This window comes from Artemia franciscana, chromosome 3 (genome assembly GCF_032884065.1).
Source record: "Artemia franciscana chromosome 3, ASM3288406v1, whole genome shotgun sequence".
In the NCBI taxonomy this organism is placed as follows: domain Eukaryota; kingdom Metazoa; phylum Arthropoda; class Branchiopoda; order Anostraca; family Artemiidae; genus Artemia; species Artemia franciscana.
In genome coordinates, this window is record NC_088865.1 from 21,363,380 (window position 1) to 21,388,456 (window position 25,077).

The 25,077-nt window shown below is 34.3% G+C and overlaps 1 protein-coding gene and 1 long non-coding RNA gene across 2 annotated transcripts in view; one reads left to right on the forward strand and one right to left on the reverse strand.

Annotated features, from left to right (window-relative positions):
- LOC136025004 (uncharacterized) overlaps positions 1–23,466 on the reverse strand; it is a 136,812-nt gene extending 113,346 nt beyond the window's left edge. Inside the window, exon 1 of the long non-coding RNA XR_010616994.1 lies at positions 23,318–23,466. This is a non-coding gene — a long non-coding RNA (uncharacterized LOC136025004). The remainder of the gene's footprint in view (positions 1–23,317) is intronic.
- Positions 1–24,451, forward strand: part of LOC136025002 (sulfide:quinone oxidoreductase, mitochondrial-like) — a 64,395-nt gene extending 39,944 nt beyond the window's left edge. The window contains exons 6-9 of the mRNA XM_065700628.1: positions 5,700–5,909; positions 19,986–20,172; positions 21,483–21,594; positions 24,294–24,451. Of these exons, the coding sequence (XP_065556700.1) occupies positions 5,700–5,909; positions 19,986–20,172; positions 21,483–21,594; positions 24,294–24,432 (648 nt within the window). The 3' untranslated portion in view covers positions 24,433–24,451. The remainder of the gene's footprint in view (positions 1–5,699; positions 5,910–19,985; positions 20,173–21,482; positions 21,595–24,293) is intronic.
- The last annotated feature ends 626 nt before the right edge of the window (positions 24,452–25,077 follow it).

Here is a 25,077-nt window from a genome sequence, read left to right on the forward strand (position 1 = left end):
CAAATTAGCTCCATAGAGTTTCCATATATCCCAAAATTTTCGCCGTAATATCCTTAGTTTTAATAGCAGTAGTAATTGTAGTAGAATTAAATAAATATAGTAGCCTTGGCTTTAGTGGCAGTATTAGTAATAATAGTAACAGTAGTAGTAGTATGAGTAGAAACAGTAGCATTAGGATGCAAATATTTTCTTTTGGTTTGTTCAACAGCCCTCACAACAAGCTTCAACCTAATACAATTTCAACCTAATACAATTAGCCATTGCTTTGACATTGCTGAGTCATTTTGATAACCTGTATATTCATACGGTTTTTGAAATTTTCATCTCAATGGTCTTAGCCCTTACAAGTAGTTGCAATAGAAGTAGCAGTAGTAGTAGCAAATGTGGTATTAGCAGTAGTGTGCACATGTTAGCTTTCGGTGAGTTGATCTTCCCCTTTAAGTATTCTCTGAAAGATTCAACTTAATACCCAAATCAATTCTTAAGGTATGCTATTTTGACAATGTGCATGCATATAGTGTCTTTTGATATAGTACAAATTTCCCGTTACTACTGTAAATGGAGTATTGCGATAGTAGTAGTGGTGATAGTTGTAGTGGTAGTGGTATCATGGAAATATTGCCTTTTTAATATTCTCCCTTATCATTTCCTGAATTTCCCAAATTAATATAGTCAGATATTCCTGTGTTGCACCCTCTTGACAATCCGTATACATATAACGTGTTTTGATTTAGTTCTCTGAAAGGCTCACCTGAATACTCTTCGTCTCTTTTGGAAAGTAAGGTTCAAATATGTATACCTTTCTCAATAACATATACATGTGTAAACTGTGAACGAATTACCTAACTTACAGCCCTCGTTTTGAGGACTGTGGGGAGGTTGACACCCTGATAAACATAATTCCTTGTCCATTCTGAAAAATAGCTCTCTTAAAGTTTTGGTCGGACTTGTTTCAGGTAATGATAGGCTTGGGGGGGGGGTGCTGATTGCCCTCCATTCACTTTTGACACTCAAATGAGCTCTATCAGATCCAAAGTTTACTCGACAATCCATTCCATTGAATTCTTATATGCCCTGGGAATCACTTACAAACTGCATGGGGGCCCTGGAGGATTGTGTCCTCCCTAAAGGCATTGTTATGTGGTTTTTGGAGTATTGGTAACAAAATAGGTATCTCACAATTTCAATTGAATGCGTTTAGGAAAAAGAGGATGTCAGGGGGGGGGGCTATCTGCTCTCCATCATGTTTGACTCTTAAAAGGGAACTAGAACTATTCATTTTGAATCAAATGAGCTTCTTCTAAAGTTCATACGACCACCCTTTCCCTAGAAAACCTCATATGCCCCTGGGGCATAGCTTATAACCGTTATCCCGGGACTCTGGGGGATTCCGTCCACCCTAAAGGCGTTATTATATGATTTTTGGACTCTTTTTCAACAAATAACCATATGAAATTTTCTATTAGATGCATTTGTGGAAAAACGACGTAGGAGGGGGATATCTTCGATCACTTTGACTCTTAAAAAGGGAATTAGAATATCTGATTCCCAATCCAATGAGTCTCCTCCTGAGTTTGTACGACTGCCCTTTCCATAAAAAACTTATATGCCCTCGGGGCATAGCTTACAACCCTTGCACTGACGGTTTGGGGGGGGGGGGTGTCATCCTAAAATAGCTATCTCAAAATTTTGATTGGATGAATTTGGGGAAATGGTGGGTGTGGTCACTTATCATCTAATCATTTTCTACTATTAAAAGGGGCGCTAGTCCCATCAAATGAGCCTTTTTCGAAGTTTCTACGACATCAAATGGCAATCTCAAAATTTCTATCAGGTTCACTTCGGGAGAATTCGAGGTGTGGGGGGTAGGGGTATCCACCTTCTGATCACTCCGAATCTTATAAAGGGCATTAGAACTTCTGATCACCAATCCAATGACAGTCATCCTCAAAGACATAATTTCTGAACCTTTCAACTACATTGAACAAAATGGCTATCTCTAAATTTTAATTGGATGTGTTTGGGGAAATGGTGGGTGTGGGAAGGGGTTTAATTGCCCTCCAATCATTTTTGACTATTAAAAAGAGTTACTAGCCCTTTCGATTTTCAATCCAATGAGCCCTTTTCGAAGTTTCTACGACAACTTCGTCAAAATGAAGTGCCCAAAGTGGTCTAAAACCAAAATATATATATATATATATATATATATATATATATATATATATATATATATATATATATATATATATATATATATATATATATATCTATATATATAAAAATAAGTTGTCTGTCTGTGGATGTGTCAGGTGACGTCACCTGAAAAAAACTGGATCAGGTGACGTCAAAACTGAAAAAACTAAAAAAAGGCAAAAACTACAAAAAAACTAAAAACTAATAAAAAAAATAAAAAAGCTAAAAAACTAAAAAAACTAAAAAAAGGCAAAAACTACAAAAAAAACTAAAAACTAATAAAAAAGCTAAAAAACTAAAAAAACTAAAAAAAGGCAAAAACTACAAAAAAAAATAAAAACTAATAAAAAAAATAAAAAAGCTAAAAAACTAAAAAAACTAAAAAAAAACTAAAAAAAGGCAAAAAACTAAAAAAACTAAAAACTAAAAAAAAACTAAAAAAAAAGGAAAAAACTGAAAAATAAGCTAAAATAAAGGTAAAAACTAATAAAAAACTAAAAAAAAAAACTGAAAAAACTAAAAAAAGGCAAAAACTACAAAAAAAACTAAGAACTAATAAAAAAAGTAAAAAAGCTAAAAAACTAAAAAAACTAAAAAAACTAAAAAAAGGTAAAAAACTAAAAAAAATAAAAAATAAAAAAAAACTAAAAAAAGGGAAAAAACTGAAAAATAAGCTAAAATAAAGGTAAAAACCAATAAAAAACTAAAAAGAAAAAAAGAGAAAAAACTAAAAAAAATTTTCATCTAAAAAACTAAAAAAAAAACTAAAAAAGGTAAAAACTAAAAGAACTAAAAAAGAAAAAAATAAATGACGAAACTCAAAGAGAAAGCGACCAGGACAAAAGGAATGTTCGATTAGCAATCAACAAAGCACCGGGACACAGGGAGTATAAATGACGACCAGGACATAAGTAAAAAAAAAAAAAACTATCTATATATATAAAAATAAGTTGTCTGTGGATCTGTGGATCGTGGATCAGGTGACGTCACCTGAAAAAACTGGATCAGGTGACGTCAAAACTGAAAAAACTAAAAAAAGGCAAAAACTACAAAAAAAAACTAAAAACTAATAAAAAAAAAAAAAAAAAAAATAAGCTAAAATAAAGGTAAAAACCAATAAAAAACTAAAAAAAAAACTGAAAAAACTAAAAAAAGGCAAAAACTACAAAAAAAAACTAAAAACTAATAAAAAAAGTAAAAAAGCTAAAAAACTAAAAAACCGGGATACAAATGACGACCGGGACACAGGGAATATAAATGACGACCGGGACACAGGGACACAACTACAACGGGGACACCGGGGGAAACAGGGGGATATAAATGACGACCGGGACAAAAAAACTAAAAAGAAAAAAAACTAAAAACTAATAAAAAAACTAAAAAAATCTAAAAATCTAAATAAGCTAAAAAAAAGGAAAAAATAAAGGAGAAAAACAAAACTAAAAAACGAATGTATATACAGACCGGGACACCGGGATACAAATGACGACCGGGACACAGGGAATATAAATGACGACCGGGACACAGGGACACAACTACAACGGGGACACCGGGGGAAACAGGGGGATGTAAATGACGACCGGGACACCGGGACAGGGAATGGTCGATTAGCAATCACCATCAACAAAGCTCAAGGGCAATCATTAGAATCATGAGGTATAGATCTGAATACAGATTGTTTTCCCATGGACCATTATATGTTGCATGTTCAAGAGTCGGTAAACCTGACAATCTATTTATATGCAAAGACAATGGGACAGCAAAGAATGTTGTATATTCGCAAGTTTTACGTAGTTAAAACCATATATATATATATATATATATATATATATATATATATATATATATATATATATATATATATATATATATATATATATATATATATATATATATATATATATATATCTATATTCACAGGTGGGACATAGGGGACACAACTACAATGGCGCGTAACTATTATGACGCGTAACGACTTGATATATATATATATATATATATATATATATATATATATATATATATATATATATATATATATATATATATATATATATATATATATATATATATTTTGCCCATATCCCTCTTTACTTAGGCAGCGCCATTGCACTGCTTATGATTAGTTTGACAAGTTCCTTTCTTTCCAACTCGGATGAAATTATTTGAAATACCTACCTAGTTTTAGCCTTTTAACGTCAAATTTTCTATGTATTTAAGGTATATTTCCAATCCCAATGAAAATCTTCAACTAGCACTATTATAAAATATGTTGTTCAATTCTTATAGTACTTTTGCAAATGTTGGGAAACTATGAAATATATTTTTAAACATTTTGCATCCAATCATTCTTAAATGTTATTCTAATAAGTCCTGATTCTAAGCAATCTCGTAGCGGCCTTTCTTAGATTTATGACGCTTATCCTTTTTTTTATCTTATTTTATCTTTCGTCGCATTTTCAAACGAATTTTTTACAGAGAGTTTTTTTTCTGATTAGTTTTGATATGTATTCCTCATGAAGGCTGTTCGACACATGACCGAAATATTCGCTTAAGAAAAATTTTAGCGATTGTCTTAAAGTCTGTTATAAAGTCTTCATTTCTGAAGCTCTTCTAGCTCTGGTGTCGGTCTGACTGTAAAAAGTCCATTCTGAATTCAATATCCTTGCTCAGTTATGCAATCAAGTGCTAAAATAGGCTGTCCAAGTGTACCCTCCCCCCCCCCAAAAAAAAAATCTCCATAGTTTTGTTATCGTGCCAGTAGTTTCGTTTACATGAATCATCTGCTTTTTTACTTTTTCGAAATTTGACCCTCCCCCACTTTTCTTTTAATTTTTGCCAGAGCGAGAAAATAAGATAAATTTTGCCATCAGAGGATAATTTGTAGCCTAACCAATATTACAAACAATTTTCTGACAAATTGATGTTAACTATAATAACTTAGAGAGACAAGAGATTAGATTCTCCTCAATAAGGCTTATACATAATATTAACTTCTATAGAGGCATAATTACTTGCATATAAGTGTTTGGCCACGGAGGAGTTGTGAGGGGGGCTATCTCCCTAGCGGGCACTTATTTAGGGCTAACGGGCTTTGAGGTTACCATCATTTCTTCTCCAATCTTGTAATTCTATTACTTTTGCCATAGTCTGTCATATTTTGCTCTTTTTTAATCGTACCTGATAAGCATATACCCTCCCCCTTGCCACTCGCTTCAGAGTAAAACTATTGTGTACATACCTGGTTCCTAGCTTATTGTGAAAGCCAATTAACTGTATAAAAATAATTGCCATTAAATATAATTGTAACAAACATCAGTAATTAATTGTCATTAAACTAAATCCATCATTTTAAAACGGGCCTAAAACTTGCAAATGGGTTATCCCTAAATGTGCTATTTTTGACAAGTTTGAATTCCGCGTTTATGATGCTAATAATGATTTTGAAGTTATTCGGTTATAACTTGTTTCAAACAGTATTAACCATTATTAAATTTTCTTCCTAGCATGGTGTAAGGAACAATGCAGAAATATTTTACAATTCTTCACTTGGGGTCATCTTTGCTGTAAAGAAATACGCTGACGCATTATGGAAAGTGGTTGAAGAAAGGAACATAAATGTAAATCTTCGGCATGAATTAATTGAGGTGAAACCTGATTCCAAAGAAGCTGTGTTTCGACTATTGGAAAAACCCGAAGAGACGAGAACCTTTCAGGTATGTTGTATTTAACTCTTTTTGTGCGTCTTAATCCACCAGCAATAATCCATATTGAAATTTTCGTCGACTAGACAAAATTGATCAACAAGAAAATGAAGAGAATTTACTTCAGTTGAACCTTGATTGGGAAATGTCAATTGAAGATCAGAAAAAGCAACATCTTCTAAAAAATGTCACTGGTGATCCTTAGAATGCAAGATGTGGCTCTTTAGGCGCCATGCACAATACCGCCCCCCCCCCCCTACTCCACCTAAAAAAGTGTAGTTTTCCACCGTTCAAAATCAATAATAATTTGAATCGAAATAAAATTAGCAGTAAGATATGGAGTAAATCTCTAGGCTCACAGACAGCAAAAAAAAACTTCAGAAATCATAATGCGAAAGCTGAGAAACATCATTACATATTTGAATATTGTTTGCAAAACTGTGTTTACAATGTACTTAAACTGTGAAGAAAAATTTATAACGCTCAATCTTCCTCTAAAACAAACTAAAAAAAAAACTATCTTGCAAAACCTTTAACCATGGGAAAAACTTCAGAAGAGTCCAGCTCTAAAATGTCGATTAAAATTAATAATTCTAGTTCTTTGAGCTAAACAACGTCTAATGTCAGTTCCTAGAGCTAATACTTAAAAAGTCTTTGCCTTAGTTGCCATTTAATAAGAACAACGTATGAAAGTGGGTGTTCAATTTTGAATTCAAACAAAATATTTTTGGAAGCCTGAAAATAATAGGATTTTGACAGAGCTAGGTAAACACGCAGGCTAAAAGTATTGGGGAATAGAATAATTGTAAAGGTGTGAAATTGTGTTTTCGCTTCTCATTAAGTTAAAAAGAGTCTAGCTTAAAGTTATGTAACATATTCAAGATGAAAAGTTTTATTTAAATAAAAATCTTATCAAACAGTTCATGGTAACGAACTGTAGCAAGGAGCGGCCCGGCTCAATAGTAACCGAAACTCTAAAAAACGGAATTTTGATACCAATAGTTACTTCAAAGGAATTGCGTTTTAATACTGATTTTAAATATATAAGTTTCATCAAGTTTAGTCTTACCCATTAAAAGTTAAGAGCTTGAGAAAATTTGCCTTATTCTCTAAAAAAGGGGGAAACAACCCCTAAAAGTCATAGAATCTTGAAGAAAATTACACCATAGATCTAGCGTATCACAGAACCCTACTTTCGAGCTCCTATCTAAAAAAATGTGGAATTTTGTATTTTTTGCCAGAAGACAGACCACGGATTCGTGTTTATTTGTTTTTTTTATTGTTGCATTTTTTTTCCCCAGGGGTGATCGTATTGATCCAGTAGTCCTAGAATGTTGCAAGAGGGCTCATTCTAATGGGAATTAAAAATTTTAGTGCCCTTTTTAAGTGACCAAAAAATTGGAATGTACCTAAGCCCCCTCCCACGCTAATTGTTTTCCCAAAGTCATCAAATCAAAATTCTGAGGTAGCCATTTTATTCAGCATAGTCGAAAAACCTTATGACTATGTTTGTGGGGACGACTTACTCCCCCACAGTCCCCGTGGGAGGTGCTGCAAGTTACACTTTGAACAGCGTTTACATATAGTAATGGTTATTGGGAAGTGTACAGACGTTTTCGGGGGGGATATTTTTGGTTTGGGAGGGGTAGGGATTGAGGGGAGGGGGTTATGTGGTAGGATCATTCCAAGGAGGAATTTTTCATGGAGGAAGAGAATTTCCATGAAGGGGAGTAGGATTTTCTAGCATTATTTAAAGAAAAAAAAAACAATGAAAACATAAATAGGAAAAAGTTTTTTTCTTCTGAAAGTAAGGAGCAACATTAAAGCTTAAAACGAAGAGAAATTATTACGCATATGAGGGGCTCAAATCCTCCTAATACCTCGCTCTTTACGCTGAAGTATTTGTAGTAATCTCAACTATTTATTCTACGGCCTTTGCGATTCAGGGGTCATTCTTAAGGAATTGAGACAAAATTTAAGCTTTAGTCTAAAGAGCGAGGTATTGACGAGGGGGCAAACCCCCTCATATACGTAATAAAAACATACGAATATAGAAGTTCGTTACGTAAGTTAATTCGTAAGTTACGTATACTTTTTACTAATAAAAATGTTCGTAAAAAGTCAAAAGTTCTAGTTGCCTAATTAAGTAACCAAAAAATTGGAGGGTAACTAGGCCTCCTCCCTCACTCCTTTTTTCTCAAAATTGTACGATCAAAACTATGAGATAGCCATTTAGCCACAAAAAAAATGCAAATTTCATTTTTATTATTCATGTGCGGAGAGCCAAAATCAAAACGTGCGTTAATTCAAAAATATTCAAAAATTAAATAAAAAAAAAAAATTTGTTAACTGAAAGTAAGCAGCAGCATTAAAACTTAAAACGAACAGAAATTACTCCGTATGTGAAAGGGCCTGTTCCCTCTTTAACGCCCTGCTCTTTACGCTGAAGTTTTTTACTATTTTAAAGTAGAGTTGAGAAAAAGAGTCAAACTTTAGCTTTTAAAAGTAGAGTTATTGAATTTTTTTTTACTGTTTTAAAAGCAGAGTTAAGAGAAAGAGTCAAACTGTAGCGTAAAGAGTAGGGCGTTGAGGAGGGAACAGCCCCTTTAATATACGGAGTAATTTCTGTTCATTTTAAGTTTTATTGTCGCTCCTTACTGTCAGTTAAAAAAACTCGTTTTTTTTATTTAATTACTTCTAAGACTTATTGATTGGGTCTCTACTTGAACAATGCAATTGGCGCTAATAAGAGCCACCAAATAATAGGCTACCGCTTCGAAAAAGAAACTAATATCTTCCGACAAATTGACCTTGTGTTGGGTTTTAATCAGGCTGTTTCTAGCTGTTTCACAATTTCAGTTTTAGTCTTATGCAGGAAAAATTTTCCTGGTGGTAGAAAGTTTTTAAGTTTTATTGGATTTGGAAATTCAATTATTAAAATAAAGTTTTTAAAAATAAATCTTGTAATCAATTTTTGCCCTTTATGCTCGCCAAATATTTATAAGTGCTCGGTAACTACTGAAGAACCTTCCAAGACCGTTAACAATTCAATTTTTTTCTGCATTTGAGCTCCTATGACCCAGGAACTCACGTGCATAAGTTGCAAGTCAATCTGAGAAAAAACTTCTTTAGTCCCATTTTCGAGCACACGAATTGATAAAAACCAATCTTTTGCGAGTTCTTTTACAGCATTAAGCTTGCTGTTGCCCAGGGTCTTGTAGATGTAAGTTTCTATTCGACGAAAAAAAAATAATTATGTTTATTATATCTGGCTACTACTTCAACAAAGAAACTACTACCTTCTATCTTCTCTCGATCTACAGGATCGAGGGTGTACCTCGATCTTGAAGATATTTTTCATTTTCTTTCTCATCTTTGTCTGAAATTGGTTATATCAGGGCTCTTGTGCTGTTGGAAGTTATCGGATTTCCAATAATAACTATTTAACCATTTTCCTATTTCATTGCCGTTGTTGCAGCGCACTATAATGCAACTGATTTGCTAGATAGATAGACAGATTTTTATTTCATAGAAATATAAACAAACACAAATAATTAAATAAAGCCACCAGGGACCTAAGCTCGAAAAGAAGGCTATCAATTATTACATTAAATTCAAATACACCAAAAATTAAGATTAAAAAGATAAATTAAATAACATCATAACATATAGAAAGAGTAAGGCAAAGGCTACCCCAGCATGGCAAATTCCAAAATAATACTAAAAAAGCAAATTATCAAGTGGAATCATCCCGTCGTCAAAAGTTAATAATATATTCTACTAATTTAGTCTTTAAAAGTGATCGACTATTAAGATTGTTTAATTTAGTATTTAATTTAAGCCTATTTGCTATAGAAGGGATTTCGTGCCTTATTGAAAATTTATCTCTTTCACAGTTAACCGAGGGGATTCTATGCACTCCAAAACGTGCCGACGAAGAAGCGAGTGAGTGAAAGGGGGATGACAAGAATATGTAATTTATAAAAATAACTCACCGGAGACTGAATATCATAATACCACAGCGGTAATTGTAAATCCTTAAGTTGACTAAGGTATAATATATGAAGAAACAAAATCAAAGTTTTGTTTCAGAAAGATTTTGAAGTCGTGGAGGACGATGAAAGAAAGTACTAAGGATTCTTAGGGCTTTATTTTGCAATGTCTGGAGGGGTTTAAAATGATTAGGAAATGTATTTAGGTAAATAATGGGACAATATCTTAGGTTTGATTCTATTAAAGAATGATAAACAATTATAATAATTGAAAAATGAAAAACATACTTTAATCGATGTAAATGTCCTTAATTTTGGGCTAATTTTATACGAAGATGGTCAGAATGACTACGCAAAAATAAAAACTCACCTGAATAATCCCCAAATATCTATATGTCTTACCCTTCTAATCCTACACCCAGACACAACTAACTCATCGATCACAACTAGATCTCCTAAAAACCATAAATTGTGTCTTAGACTAATTTGGGGCTAAACTATTACAAGAAAACCACTGGATAACAGAATTAATTTCAGACGCCATATTCTCGATCAATAATGAAGGGGTTTTAGCTTTAGCAGATACCACTGTGTAAACCAAAGTATGGTGCTAGAGCTCCTTTGATTCTAGGCCCTTGAATAATGAACTGAATATTTCCAGTTCAACACTTTTTTTAAGAATATGGCCTGCAAGGGCTGTGTTTGATAACAACTTATTAGACTTCGGATTCTTTAGTTATGGACACCGGCATAGCCCCTCCCCTGTTTTCTCCCTGGGGAAACAAGTATATATCATAAAGTGTATTAAAATAGTAAAACAGGACATAAACTTCGTGCGGGTCTTGGTGCTGGGAATGCACATGCAATTTTCTAGTCTGTTTTCTAGAGGTATGAAAGAATGAAGATGATGATATGATTATGTGATGATGCGTTGAGAGAGAAGTTGAGAAAGTCCTATGGACGTTTCTCTAGAGTTTATGGTCAATTTGACAAAAAAAAAACATTTTGTTGGCCTTATAACTCGCTTTTTGCTCCCCATGTATTTTTTGCTGTCATTATGGAAGTTTTTTACCTCGTCAGAACGTAAACAAACTCGGTATGTCTTTTTCAAATTTTGTAAGTATTTTCTTCGTGTTCTTACTTGGTCCTGTAACGGTTATATCTCGAAATATTGTGAAGTTCTTGAGATATGTGATAAGATGTATGTTTTTAGAAGGCAGATTCAGACAGCGAGATGAGTCAGTCGTAGATTTTCCGTCAGGGTGCATTAACCGTTTGTGAGTTATTGTTAGTGTATTTTTTAGTGTTTGTAATGATAAGTATTTTTATTATTTCTATTTCTTTCCCATACTCCTCTAAGTGCATTTTTGTATGTATAGAGGGTTCAAATAAATTATTAATATTACTGTTATGCCCAATTAAATCATTGTAAAAATGAAATTCCTTGTTGCATTCGCAGCCCTGCCCATAGAAATATAGTGGTTGCGCTAATGAGTTTAGCAGCTTCTTATAAAGGAAATCCTGGAGTGATCAATGATTTTATTCGTCACTGTACATAATCCCCAAGCATAATACCCAAGTCGTTGATCATTTGGAGAGAAAAAGCTTTAAGGTTTAAACTAAGAGGATTTGCAACGATGTTTGTGGTACATTCCAAGCTTGATTTGGGAGAGGAGAAGGAGATAATTGTGTGGATTTTTCAGTGTTGGGACATTTCTTATACTCCAAAGGGAAATAGCTCTCCGAGGGATGGGCTTCCCAGACGCACGGTTAATTCTTAGGAATTTTTGACCATTTCATCTGCTCGATGGTTGAATCTTATGACTTTGTGGCTCGGGATATACAGGAAATATGTTACAATGCCCTGAGATCAAACTTATTTATCTGTCTAAAACTATCATAAATATCTATTTCAGGCTGGTTTTGAGGGCTGAAGCTAGAAACCAAAAACTAGGCTTTGATTTAGAGGAGCGTGCTCCCTCTTCCGTGTCTGGGTTACCATACTCTCCAGTGGGTTACCGATAATGTACTCTAGTTTTGTTGAAAACGTTCTATTCTTTAAAAATTTACAGCAAAAGAAGGTTATTTTTGAGCTTTGTTAATCATATATTAGGACAAGGTAAGCTTAAATCAAGCAAAACATCTTTGTTTTGATTAAATAAAAAAAATCAAATTTTTTTAACGAAAAATAAGGAGCGACATTAAAACTTAAAACGAACAGAAATTACTTCGTATATGAAAGGGGCTGCTTCCTCATCAACGCCCCACTCTTTACGCTAAAGTTTGACTCTTTCTCTTAACTCTACTTTTTAAAACAGTAAAAAACTTTAGCGTAAAGAGCGGGGCGTTGATGAGGAAGCAGCCCCTTTCATATACGAAGTAATTTCTGTTCGTTTTAAGTTTTAATGTCGCTCCTTACTTTTCGTTAAAAAATTTGTTTGTTTTTTATTTAATTTCAGAACGTTTTTGAATCAATGCATGTTTTGATTTTGGCTCTCCGCAGATGAATAATTAAAACAAAATTTGAATATTTATTTTTTGGCTAAATGGCTTTCTCATAGTTTTGATCGAATTATTTTGAGAAAAAAAAGGAGCGGGGGAGAAGGCCTAGTTGCCCTCCGATTTTTTGGCTACTTAAAAAGGCAATTAAAACTTTTAATTTTTTACGAATGTTTTTATTAGTAAAAGATATACGTAGCTTACAAATTAGCTTACGTAACGAACTTCTGTATTCTCATGTTTTTATTACGTTTATGAAGAGGTTCGCCCCCTCGCTCTTTACAATAAAGCTTAAATGTTGTCCCAGTTTCTTAAGAATGACCCCTGAATCACAAAAGCCGTAGGATAAATAGTTGAAATTACTAAAAATACTTTAGCGTAAAGAGCGAGGTATTAGGAGGAGGTGAGCCCATCATATGCGTAATAATTTCTGTTCGTTTTAAGTTTTAATGCTTCTCCTTACTTTTAGTTGAAAAACTTCTTCATATTTATTTTTCATTGTTTTTTTTTTAATAATGCTGGAAAATCCTGTGCTCCCTTCATGAAAATGTTCTTCCCCATGACAAATTCCTCCATGGAAAGTTTACCCACCATATCCCCCTCATATCAACCCCCCCCCTTACAGCCTAAAAATCCCCCTGAAAACGCCTGTATACTTTTAAATAACTATCACTATATGTAAGCACTGGTCAAAGTTTGTAACTTGTGGCCCCTCCAACGGGAACTGTGGGGGAGTAAGTCGTCCCCAAAGATATAGTTATAAGGTTTTTTGACTACGCTGAATAAAATGGCTATCTCAGAATTTTGGTTTGGTGACTTTGGGAAAATAATTAGCGTGGTAGGGGGCCTAGGTGTCCTCCAATTTTTTGGTCACTTAAAAAGGGCACTAGAACTTTTTATTTCCATTAGAATGAGCCCTCTTGCAAGATTCTAGGACCACTGGGTCGATACGATCACCCCTGGGGAAAAAAATGAACAAACAATCAAACAAATAAACACGCATCCGTTATCTGCCTTCTGGTAAAAAAATACAAAATTACACATTTTTGTAGATAGGAGCTTGAAACTTATACAATAGAGTTCTCCAATACGCTGAATCTCATGGTGTGATTTTCGTTAAGATCCTATGACTTTTAGGGGGTTGTTTCCCCCTATTTTCTAAATTAAGGCAAATTTTCTCGGGCTCGTAACTTTGGATGGGTGAGACTAAACTTGATTAAACTTATATATTTAAAATCAGCATTAAAATGCAATTCTTTTGATGTAGCTATTGATATCAAAATTCAATTTTTTAGAGTTTTGGTTACTATCGAGCCGGCTCGCTCCTTACTACAGTTCGTTACCCCGAACTGTTTGATTACTAATATATTTTAATTATCCAATCCTTCAAAACTATCTTTTGTTTTTTAAATAGCTGTTTCAATTTTCTGTACCTAGAAAACTGTAAACTACATTAAACTTGGGCTTTGGTTAAGTACTGAAGGAAATGAACTCGATTAAGCCGTTTCTGTCGATAATCAGTCATACACCCACAGTGAGGGATTTTTACTGTTCACTAGTTGTTATATTTTAGTACATATATCTATATTTAAAGTTTTTTGTACCTAGAAAAATGTAGGTTACTTCTATCTTGTACTTTGGTTAAGAACTGAAGGAAATAAACTGGATAAAGCTATTTCTGCCGATGTTTTTCACGATGCACCCAAAGTGAGGGATCTCTACTGTTGATTAATTGCTTTATTTTAGTTCATATCTTTATATTAAATGCATAGCATTAAATTTTTGTTGTAATTATTTGCATTTCTTGAAGGTATGACTCACGATTGGGTAAATCGATGAAAACCCAAGCTTGGCTCCTAATTATATTAATATTCTGCATAATAATTAACATTATCCAAAATATATCTCCGTAGCCTTGGTATTTCTTGGGTTTGAGATCTCTTGTTTTTAAGACTGAACGGTTAGCAACATCTTGAAATTAATTCCTTGTCATTTGGTTAACAGGCTGCTAATTTGTAATTACTTAAAGTTATGTCAAATTTTTCCGTCAATTGGCCTTGACCTTGATTTTTAGTTTGGTGATGAGTAATATTAAGACAGTCGACTGTTCAGCCAATTTCTGGGAGACAGCCTCAAATGTCTACCAGCCTGTAGTAAATGAATGCAGAATTGCATGTTCTGCTACTTCTCGAAATTTTTGAAGTCTTGACATTATTTGAGCCTTTTTTTCATAACTCAAAGCGTAAGTGTATAATTTATTATTTTAGATTTTACGTTTATTAAAATATGCAGAACTACCGTGGAATGTATAACAATTCCCACCACAACTGCCGTACTCCAGTTTCCATAATAGTGAGCAGCCGCATTACAATATATATGACCTCTTCTGTTATTGTAAAAATATTACGCTAGTTAGTCTCATTGGAAATATTTGAACTTTGCTATAGAGAACTTTGCTAGATATTTGCTATAGAGGAACTTATAGCCTCTAATACCCATAGAAAATGTGGTGTAAAGTTGAAAATAGATGCTAACGAAGCGAAATGATCTATTTTCCCCGTGGAAAAGAATACGAATAACATCTTTTTAAGCCAAAAAAGAATGCTATTCACATCAGAAAGTAGTCAAGCAATAGGATTTTCTCCAACGATATTAGACAAACTTTAGTCTGAAAAAAAGTACTAAAGTACCCCATTGTTTCTACTCGTAGCAACCTTTTCCGCTAAGCGAAAACAAAAGATTTTACGCTACAATCGTCAAAGCGACTTGGACTGTTGTATAAAAATAATGCCTCGAGGATATTACTGCTCTACCAAACACAACCAAAAGCAAACTTCCTACAACCGGGAGAACCTTTCTGAAAAAAGTACTTCAATTAACAAATTGTTTCTATCCGTAGCAACACTGTCTGCAAAGCAAAAATAAAGACTTTAAGTTGTCCTTACGACTGTTGAAGTAACATTGCCCTGTATCTGGCTGTATCAGACAATCTGTCTCAATACCTGTATAGACGAAAATAATACCTGGAGGACATTACGCCTCTACAAGATACAATCGCGAGTAGGCTTTCTAAGCGCATCGCAGGGTCTAGCGCTTTCGCTTCGAGAGTTGTTTTTGTAGATCAAAATTTTTCAATCCTGACTGCACTTAGAAGACATTGCTTTAAGGGGTGTACATTATTGGTATCCAACTTTTTATTTGTTATGGAATATTCCTATTATCAGCTCAACAAAAATCAAAAGTGATCTGGGGTGGTCTGTAAAGTTTGCAGTAACTGTCCGAAACTCTGAACAGGACGGTTGAAAGTACATTAGCCTTGGTAACTTAGTCAAAATGAACCAAGTTCGTAAAGGCTTTCATTTCTTTGAAGTTAATTGAAGATTATTTTGGTTTAAGAAAATGAATCGAAATCAATACAAAGCCATTTTCAAAAGGAACTAGACTTACGTTGCCTCAGAAACGTGAAATGTTGCGGCAACCTTTGTCCGGCTTCGCCGAATAAAGTGTCGCGAGAGCAACACTTTGGTTTTGTTTCTTTGCTATCGGTTAAACGCTGAAGGTGTCAGCCTATTGAAGCTTTTAAAACGTTATGTTCAAAGAAGAACGCAATCAGTAATCACATGATCAAAGGTTATTCCTCAGTGTTGAAAAAAACAACAATAACAAAAGAATATCGAAAGAAGGAACTAAATTGACTTTGCAGCCGGTTGAACTTTATCCTTTTCAATCGTTGACATCGTGACGGATGAAATCTTTGAACAATATCTTATATAATCCAGTTGGTATTATAAAGCTATCTGTAGCTTTTCAGGATCAAAATACCATAAATGACACTATTAATTGTGAAGATACTACTATGACATATTTTTTATCAGTTCATCACGAGCTATCGATGATACCGAAAGAAGGGACTAAATTGACTTTGCAGCCAGTTGAACGTTATCCTTATCAATCGTAGACATCGTGACGACTGAAAACTTGAAACAGTATCTTATATGATCTAGTTGGTGTTATAAAGCTATCCGTAACTTTTCAGGATCAAAATACCATAGATGACACTTTATTAATTATTACGAAACTGCCTCGTTGTTTTACGTTATCGTTTGTACCCGTTGCGTAAACACTTAATTCTAGGTTATAGTGAGTATGAGTAGGCTACATCAACTATCAAAAGTTACAAACCCCTCTTCACTGAAGATGATTGTAGCCTAACATACGATTATTACTTACGAGTCCCCTACATGTCTTACCACTGGAACCACTCGGTCTTACCATCAAATACACTGGAATCAAATTATAGGTACACCAAATAGCAAGATTTGCAAACCCCTCATTGCCGAAGATGATTATGAGCTAACAGCCGACGTTTCCTTAAGAGTCCCCTACATATCTCACAATTGGTATCGGCCTATTTTTGGTTTCAGTGTGTACCTTACTACTGAAGTTATCGACCCCTTGAAATTCTCAAACTGGTATATTTCATGTACCAAAAAAATGGATGACATATACATATACAAGGAATTTGTGTACCAAAAAATGGATGACATATACTTTGGTCAGCTCGTCACGAGCTATAATACTAAAAGAAGGGACTAAAATGATTTTGCAGCCAGTTGAACTTTATCCTTTTCAATCGTAAACATCGTGACGTTTCAAGACTTGGAACAATATCTTACATAATCTAGTTGGTATTATAAATCGTAACTTTTCAGGATCAAAATACCATAGATGAAACACCATTAATTATTACGAAACTGCCTCATTGTTTCACGTTATCGTTTGTACCCGTTGCGTAAACACTTAATGCTATGTTACAATGAGTATGGGTACACATACTAACAAAAGTTACAAACCTCTCAGCGCTTCCATTGTTTTACGTTATCGTTTGTACCCGTTGTGTAAACACTTAATTCTAGGTTACAGTGAGTATGGGTAGGCTACACCAACTAGCAAAAGTTACAAACCCCTTTTCACTGAAGATGATTGTAGCCTATCAAACGATTATTACTTACAAGTCCCCTGCATGTCTTACCACTGGAAACAAATTGGTCTTACCATCAAATACACCGGAAACAAATAATAGGTACACCAGTAGCCAAAGTTGCAAACCCCTCATTGCCGAAGATGATTATGCTCTAACAGCCGACTGTCGCTAACAAGTCCTCTACTTGTCTTACAATTGGTATCGTCCTATTTTTGGTTTCAGTGTGTACCCTACTACTGAAGTTGTCAACCCCTTGAAACTTTCAAACTAGTTTATCTCATGAAGGAATTTTTGTACCAAAAGATGGATGACATATACTTTGATCAGCTTATCAAGAGCAATAGGAAAAAAAAATGGGACAAAACCAAAGTGTTGCTCTCGCAACACAATTATCTTTGTTATAATAACGACTGGATCATCTTATTCTTTTTTTCTTTCTCTCTCTCTCTCTCTCTACTCCTTTCTTACATTTTATTCTCTTTCTGTGTCTATAAAATTTTGTCTCTCTGTTTATCTCTTAATTGTGTTGCGAGAGCAACACTATGATTTTGTCCCGTTTTTTTTTTTTTTCCTATGCCACCGATCTCAGCTTATTCCTGGAAACTGGTAAGGGTCTAGCCTGTGCGGTTTTTACGGGAAGTGTGGACCTCACGCCGGATTGATAAATATGACATTACATTTTGGAAAGCTCCGCAGAACTCTTGCCTGGGGCCAAAAGGGATGGTTTTTGCTTGTCCACGAGCCAGAGCATATGGTGTGCGAAGTGAAGTTGAGTTATATAGCCTATGTTCGAGAGGAGTATCTGAAGTTGTGCAGCCAAGTTTTCGTTTCATCAAACCATGTTTCTGCTTTCGGGTGGAAAGCTCCGTTCTAGCAGGCAAGTAGGCAGGCACCACTTTCAAATTGAAAATGGACTAAAATCTATAAGTGCTAAATATATGTGGCAGTTACCCAGCCCCACAGCCAATATATCTTCTTTGAGTGATAAACAGAAAAATTTACAGAAGCAAAAATGTGGCATTTTCCCACAGGTCCGAAAGTGCTGCCATCTATAGTTTCTACCCATTTCTGTTCGTGATTTCAGCTGAGTTTATCATCCGGTTTTTTGGACTTGGGATTACGGTAGGGAAATGGTATCAGATGTGCCTAATAAACTTTATAAGTTCTCTCATTGCTAAAGAAATTGGAGCTTATCCTTTGCTCCTTTCTAAGTGGTGACATTAGAAAGTTGACCTATGGCAAAAAAAAATCAACTTTTGAACTAAGACGGATATAATTTTTTTGACGGCAATCGATAGCTCTTGGTGAGCTGGTCAAAGTATATGACATCCATTTTTTGGTACAAAAATTCCTTCATGAGGTATACCAGTTTGCAAGTTTCAAGGGGTTGACAACTTCAGTAGTAAGGTCCACAATGAAACGAAATCTAGGCCGATACAAATTGTGAGACATATAGAGGACTTGTAAGCAACAGTCGGCTGTTAGGTAATAATCACCATCGGCGATGAGGGGTTAGTAGCTTTTGCTAGTTGGTGTATCTATTATTTGTTTCCAGTGTATTTGATGGTAAAACCAATTTTGTTCCAGTGGTAAGACATGTAGGGGACTTGTAAGTAATAATCTGCTGTTAGGCTACAGTCAACTTCAGCGATGAGGGGTTTGCAACTATGCTAGTTGGTATACCCATTTATTTGTTTCCGGTGAACATGATGCCTATCATGGGAGAGGGACTTATAAGCAAGAATCGGTTCACTTTGGGTGAGAAACGGCAGTTAGCTCATAATATTCTTCAGCAACGAGGGATTTGCCACTTTTGCTAGTCGGTTTACCTATTATTTGTTTCCGGTGTATTTGATGGTTAAACCAATTTGGTTCCAGTGGTAAGACATGTAGGGGACTTGTAAGTAATGTTCGGCTGTTAGGCTACAATCATCTTCAGCGATAAGGGGTTTGCAACTTTTGCTAGTTGGTGTACCCATTTATTTGTTTCTGGTGAACTTGGTGTCTATCACGGGAGAGGGACTTTTAAGTAAGAATCTGTTCACTTTGGGCTCTGTTCACTTGTAAGCAAGAATCTGTTCACTTTAGGCTTAAAATGTGTGCAAATTGGTGCACATTGTATTCGATCTCTTTAAATCTGACAGAATTAAATGTTTACGCAACGGGTACGAACGATAACGTAAAACAATGAGGTAGTTTCGTAATAATTAGCGTCACCTATGGTATTTTAATCCTGAAAAGTTACGGATAGCTTTATAATACCAACTAGATGATGTAAGATATTGTTCCAAGTTTTCATCCGTCACAATGTCTACGATTGAAAAGGATAAAGTTCAACTGGCTGCAAAGTCAATTTAGTCCCTTCTTTCGATACTATCTTGTTTTTGTTTTTTCAACACTGAGGAATAGCCTTTGATCATGTGATTACTGATCGGTAGTGAAGAAACCAAACCAAAGTGTTGCTCTCGCAACACTTTAGTCAGCGAAGCCGTACAAAGGTTGCCGCAACACTTCACGTTGCCCGGGCAACGTAGGTCTAGTTTATTTTTATCATCAGGATTGCTCCCACTGCATTGCAGTAAACTTTATTGTTTGAAAGTTATTTGATTTCAGTATTCAATGCTGCATATAACACCTCCAATGGGCCCACCTGATGCAGTGAAAAATTCATCTGAGTTATGTGAAGAAACTGGCTATCTAGATCTTAACAAATTTACACTTCAACACAAACGTTTTCCCAATGTGTTTGGTATTGGCGACTGTACCAATTTACCCATACCAAAAACTGCAGCTGCAGTAGGTAAGCATATGTTTTTTTGCTGGACTGTAAAGGTAATAATAATAGGGTATTTTTTCAGGCTCTCTAGGCTTATTTGAAAAATTTACTTTAGATAAATTACGTCTATAAAGTACAAATTAAGTCTTTGTAGATGAAGAGGTTAGAGATTATCTGTTGTCTGTTTAACGGAAAATAAAATTCTGAAACCTTGTTCGATTTAAGGTTAGATTCAAGAAATTGATTTTTTTTTTTTTTTTTTGTGCGGCTCTTTCTTCGGTTTTTCACCATTTTCAGAAATTGTTATGCAATTGTGATTCATTCCATGAGTAGCAACCATAACCACATCCATGTTGAATCATTATTTGAAGCCGTCTAACATAACTTGATGAAAATTTACATCTAATCTACTTACTGCTTTACAAAATCGCTTTCAGCACAATTTCATGATCTCCTGATCGGCCTTAAGCTTTGCTCTGTGCTAATTCCCCCTCCCATGAAATTCTTACTGATTAAAAAACTTTTGGTTTTAACTTCTGAAATTTAGCTGTAGGAATAAATACATTTGGCTACTTAAAAGAGGCAAACATGGACAGTTTTTATCTCTATTGTTTCTTGAGCATCCTGAAGATTCTGTGGAGATTTCTTCATATCCGTTCTTATGAATAAAAAGCATGCAGTAGTTCCCTCTTTTTTTTTTCTTTTTGGGAATACATTTATTACTGTTAGAAAATGGTATAAGATAATGAAAAAAATATTATGTCGTAATAATTTCACTTTCTAAAAATAGAAAGCAAGCTTATTCTTTTTGGACCTTTTTCTATTTAGTAGGTGATACATTTTGACTTCTTTTTCTTCTTAAAAATTATATTACTTTTCCTTTTCTCTTTTTCTTCTTTTTTTATTACAGTCTCTAAAATTAAGATATTTTTCATGTACTAACAGGAGCACTTCTAAGCATTTTTCCTTCTTTCTTGAAAGCACTTTGAAACAGAAATTTTGGTCGGGCTAATTAAAAACAGGCTTGTTCTGTGTCTTCAAAACTTGCCTTCGAATTATGATTTCTGGTCAACAGTCCTTCCTGTTTCTTTTCTAACACCCAGGATAAAAAAAATAATAATTCTTAGTGCTTTTATAGATCAATTACACTCAGTTCTTTTGGCTGATTCGATAAATGTATATTGTGAAATAATAAAAAATTAAAACATTTTCAGTTCGGATTACTTTAATAACATATATTAAATAAGTTTAATGTTTCATTATCTAACTCAGGTTTAATTGTTTTCTTTTCTTATTTTATTTAAATGACTAATTCAAAAGAATTATTTTTCTAGCCGCTCAAGGAAACGTCCTCTATCAAAATATGAAGTCTGTTATGGAAAATTCTGAATCAAAAGAAAGATATGATGGTTATACTTCATGTCCCCTAGTTACCGGCTATTCAAAGTAAGCCTTTAATGATTTGGGTACCTATTTTAAAGGGGCTTAGCTGTGACGTAACCCTTCTGACGCTTAACGTATTTCCTGTTCTCAGGCGACCTAATGTTTTATTTTTATCCTTTCTTTTATTTAAAAGTTTAGTTCCTAATTAAAATACCTGCTACAAAACAGAACAATCAAGCTCAAGTATTTAGCACAAACTTTCTCAAAGTAAGTAGCACCAAACTCCAATAATTTTTTTATACTTTGGGGGGGGCTCTGAGATTCTTAATATGTGTCATGAGATGTCAAAAATAAACAAAATATACTAGGTGGTTGGTTTTTAGCGCTGATTTTTGAGAGTTTGAGTTTTTAAAGGGGATAGAAGGTGAATTGCACCTGAAGTAAGTCTTTATGGCACAGTCAATGGCTCTTGCTTGTATTTGAGGTATTTGTTTCAGAGAAAATTTGAGAGAGAAGCGTTTCTTGCTTAAGCCTCTAGTCATTCTCTATGCGAATGATTCTCACAGCGAATTGTATTTTAAGTATGTTAAGATTAAATAAGAAAAAAGATCTTTGAGGTCTTTGATGTCTCTGCCTACTTTGACCTTCACCATTCTTGTCATTCATAGGTCAGCTGGGAATCAATGATTTAAACTGGAAATGTCAAATATGTGCTCAAAATGGTGCGGGAATAGCTGAAGACAAATGGCAAAAAAGTAATAAAAAAAAATCCATAATTAGCAAACTTATAACAAATGAAAATAATCCAGCAAGATTATAAGGCAATTGAAATTTACGTGCGTTTTGACAATATACCCTTTAAAACTTAGATATTCCTTTATGCAACCACATCTGCATGGAAAGTGTTCAACGGCTTAGCAACTTTTCAAGCTTAACTTTTTGAGTAAGACTTCCCAGGATAAACGTAGGCTATGAGCAATACTGATGAGCTAGATTGTTATGACTGTAGTACAAAGTATAGTAATGACCAAATTTGGAAACTGAAGTAGGAGGGACAATGTCAACCCCTATAATATAAAATATATTAAATAAGTCAGCCCGTTATATAAAGTATGGATAGGGGTCATGGGGAATCTAAAATTTTGCGACTTGTATAGGAGTTTGGGACTTGACTCCAGGGAGGGGAAGTTACCCCTCCCTGCCTCTCCACTTGCCCTCTCTCTGTTATTACAGTAAGTGCACTACGAAATACAGGAAAACTATTTTGCTAAATTTGGTATCTGTTTTACTAGCACTGCTGCAAACAATTCACTGCAGCACAAAGCTAACCAACAGGTCAACGAAGCTGCGAGTGCTCCTTCACCGCCCACAATCATTTCAAAACTCAACTTTTACTACCTCTCAAGAACTTCCAGCTCCCTTTAAATCCTTCCTCATGACCCCTTCGCATCCCATTGAGGGACAGCCTACATTTTGTTTGGCCCCAGATGGATGGTCAAAACAAAGAATTTCGGGGAATTCGTGTCATCCTTCACCTGTAAAATCTGTCCTAATCATCAAGACATTTCTTTCTTTATAGCCCTATAAAGTTGGATAGCACCATATTTTTTATGCAGCTTGGTATTTAACATAAGATCAAACGGGTATTTAAAAATATCCGTAGATCAGTGTCGGGCCAAGTACTTTTACTTTTTACTTACATACAAGTACCAAGTACTCCTGGAAATTTTTCCTTTATAAGAATTCTAAATATAAGTATGAAGTATTCCTCAAAAACTCTACTTACGTAATAAGTATTTTTTTTTTAAGAGCTTTAGTACTTAAGTACACAAGCATGTCCACATATTGCTTAACATTGCTTAAGTATTGAAGTACTGAATTTTCAATTATAATCCATAGTCACCTCTCTAGTAACTACGTAGTTTCCCAGTAGGTACGAACAAAAACCAAACGACTAAAATAAACAGAGCTCCGTTTTCCTTAGTGTTTTCGCTCGTACAAGCTATTACATTTCACAATACCATTATTGCGTCATTTACGCTTTATTGATGACAGAATATGTTGCAAACATTTTTTCTTGGTTTATAACATTGTAAATTGTAAAATAAATACTGTCAAATCAAATTTTGAATTGCTGAGACATCTAGGAGTTAATGTCATTATACATTAAAGATTCAGTTGATTTTCAATAGTTCTTATATGTCATCTTGATTTTTATTATGATTTATTTTTTATATTTTTCGTTGATGTTTCCAAAAATTAAATCACACACTCGAAAATACATATAGTTTTCAATAAAGTGCAAATGACATAATATGCTTTAAAAAACTTGCGGTTAGGAGGAGAGTAGCCAGGCTCTTGTTTGCATTACTTTCTGATCGTTTTAAGTTTGGGTATTCATTTTAATTTTTATTCGTTTTAGGATTTTTTTTTTTATTCATATATGTTAGTATATGTTGTCTTTATATTTGAAATGATAGTTTATTTTAATTTTTATTCTTTTTAAGCTTGAATTATTATAGGACTTTATTTCTGCTCGTCCTAAGTTTAATATGTTTGTCTACTTTTCTTTGAAAAGCTTCTATTTCGGAAAGTTTCTTTGAAGCTAATGCTACAAAAGGCCCGTTGACAATCGTAAATTAATTTGAATGATGGTTTGTTAACACCAACAAGCCTCAGGGCATCAAAAAACGCTTTTTGATGGATTTCAATTCGTTATTAAACTTTCGCAGTTCATTGAATAATTTTTTGTCTTTTTTTAGATGTATTTTGGCAGAGTTTGACTATGATTTAAGCCCGTTGGAAACTTTTCCCCTGAATCAAGCTAGAGAATCTAGAACCGCATTCCATCTAAAAAAGGACGTGCTGCCGACGTTGTACTGGGAATTGTTTTTACGGTAACTTTCGCTCTTTTTCAGTCTGTTACAACTTAGTTTATTTAAGGACTACCAAGGCTATAGTTCGTTTAAGGACAATAGTTAACACGGGACGTCGTAACTCATGGGAGAATTAAAAGGGATTACTAATGGGTTTTCCGACATGAAAATAGCATACGATAACCTCAGTAGGTATATATATATATACATATACTAGCTGTTGGGGTGGCGCTTCGCGCCACCCCAACACCTAGTTGGTGGGGGCGCTTCGCGCCCCCCCCAAGCCCCCCCGCGCGCGTAAGTCGTTACGCGCCATATTAGTTACGCGCCATTGTAGTTGTGTCCCTATGTCCCACCTGTGAATATAGATATATATATATATATATATATATATATATATATATATATATATATATATATATATATATATATATATATATATATATATATATATATATATATATGTATATATGTTTTTAACTATGTAAAACTTGCGAATATACAACATTCTTTGCTGTCCCATTGTCTGTGCATATAAATAGATTGTCAGGTTTACCGACTCTTGAACATGCAACATATAATGGTCCATGGGAAAACAATCCGTATTCAGATCTATACCTCATGATTCTAATGATTGCCCTTGAGCTTTGTTGATGGTGATTGCTAATCG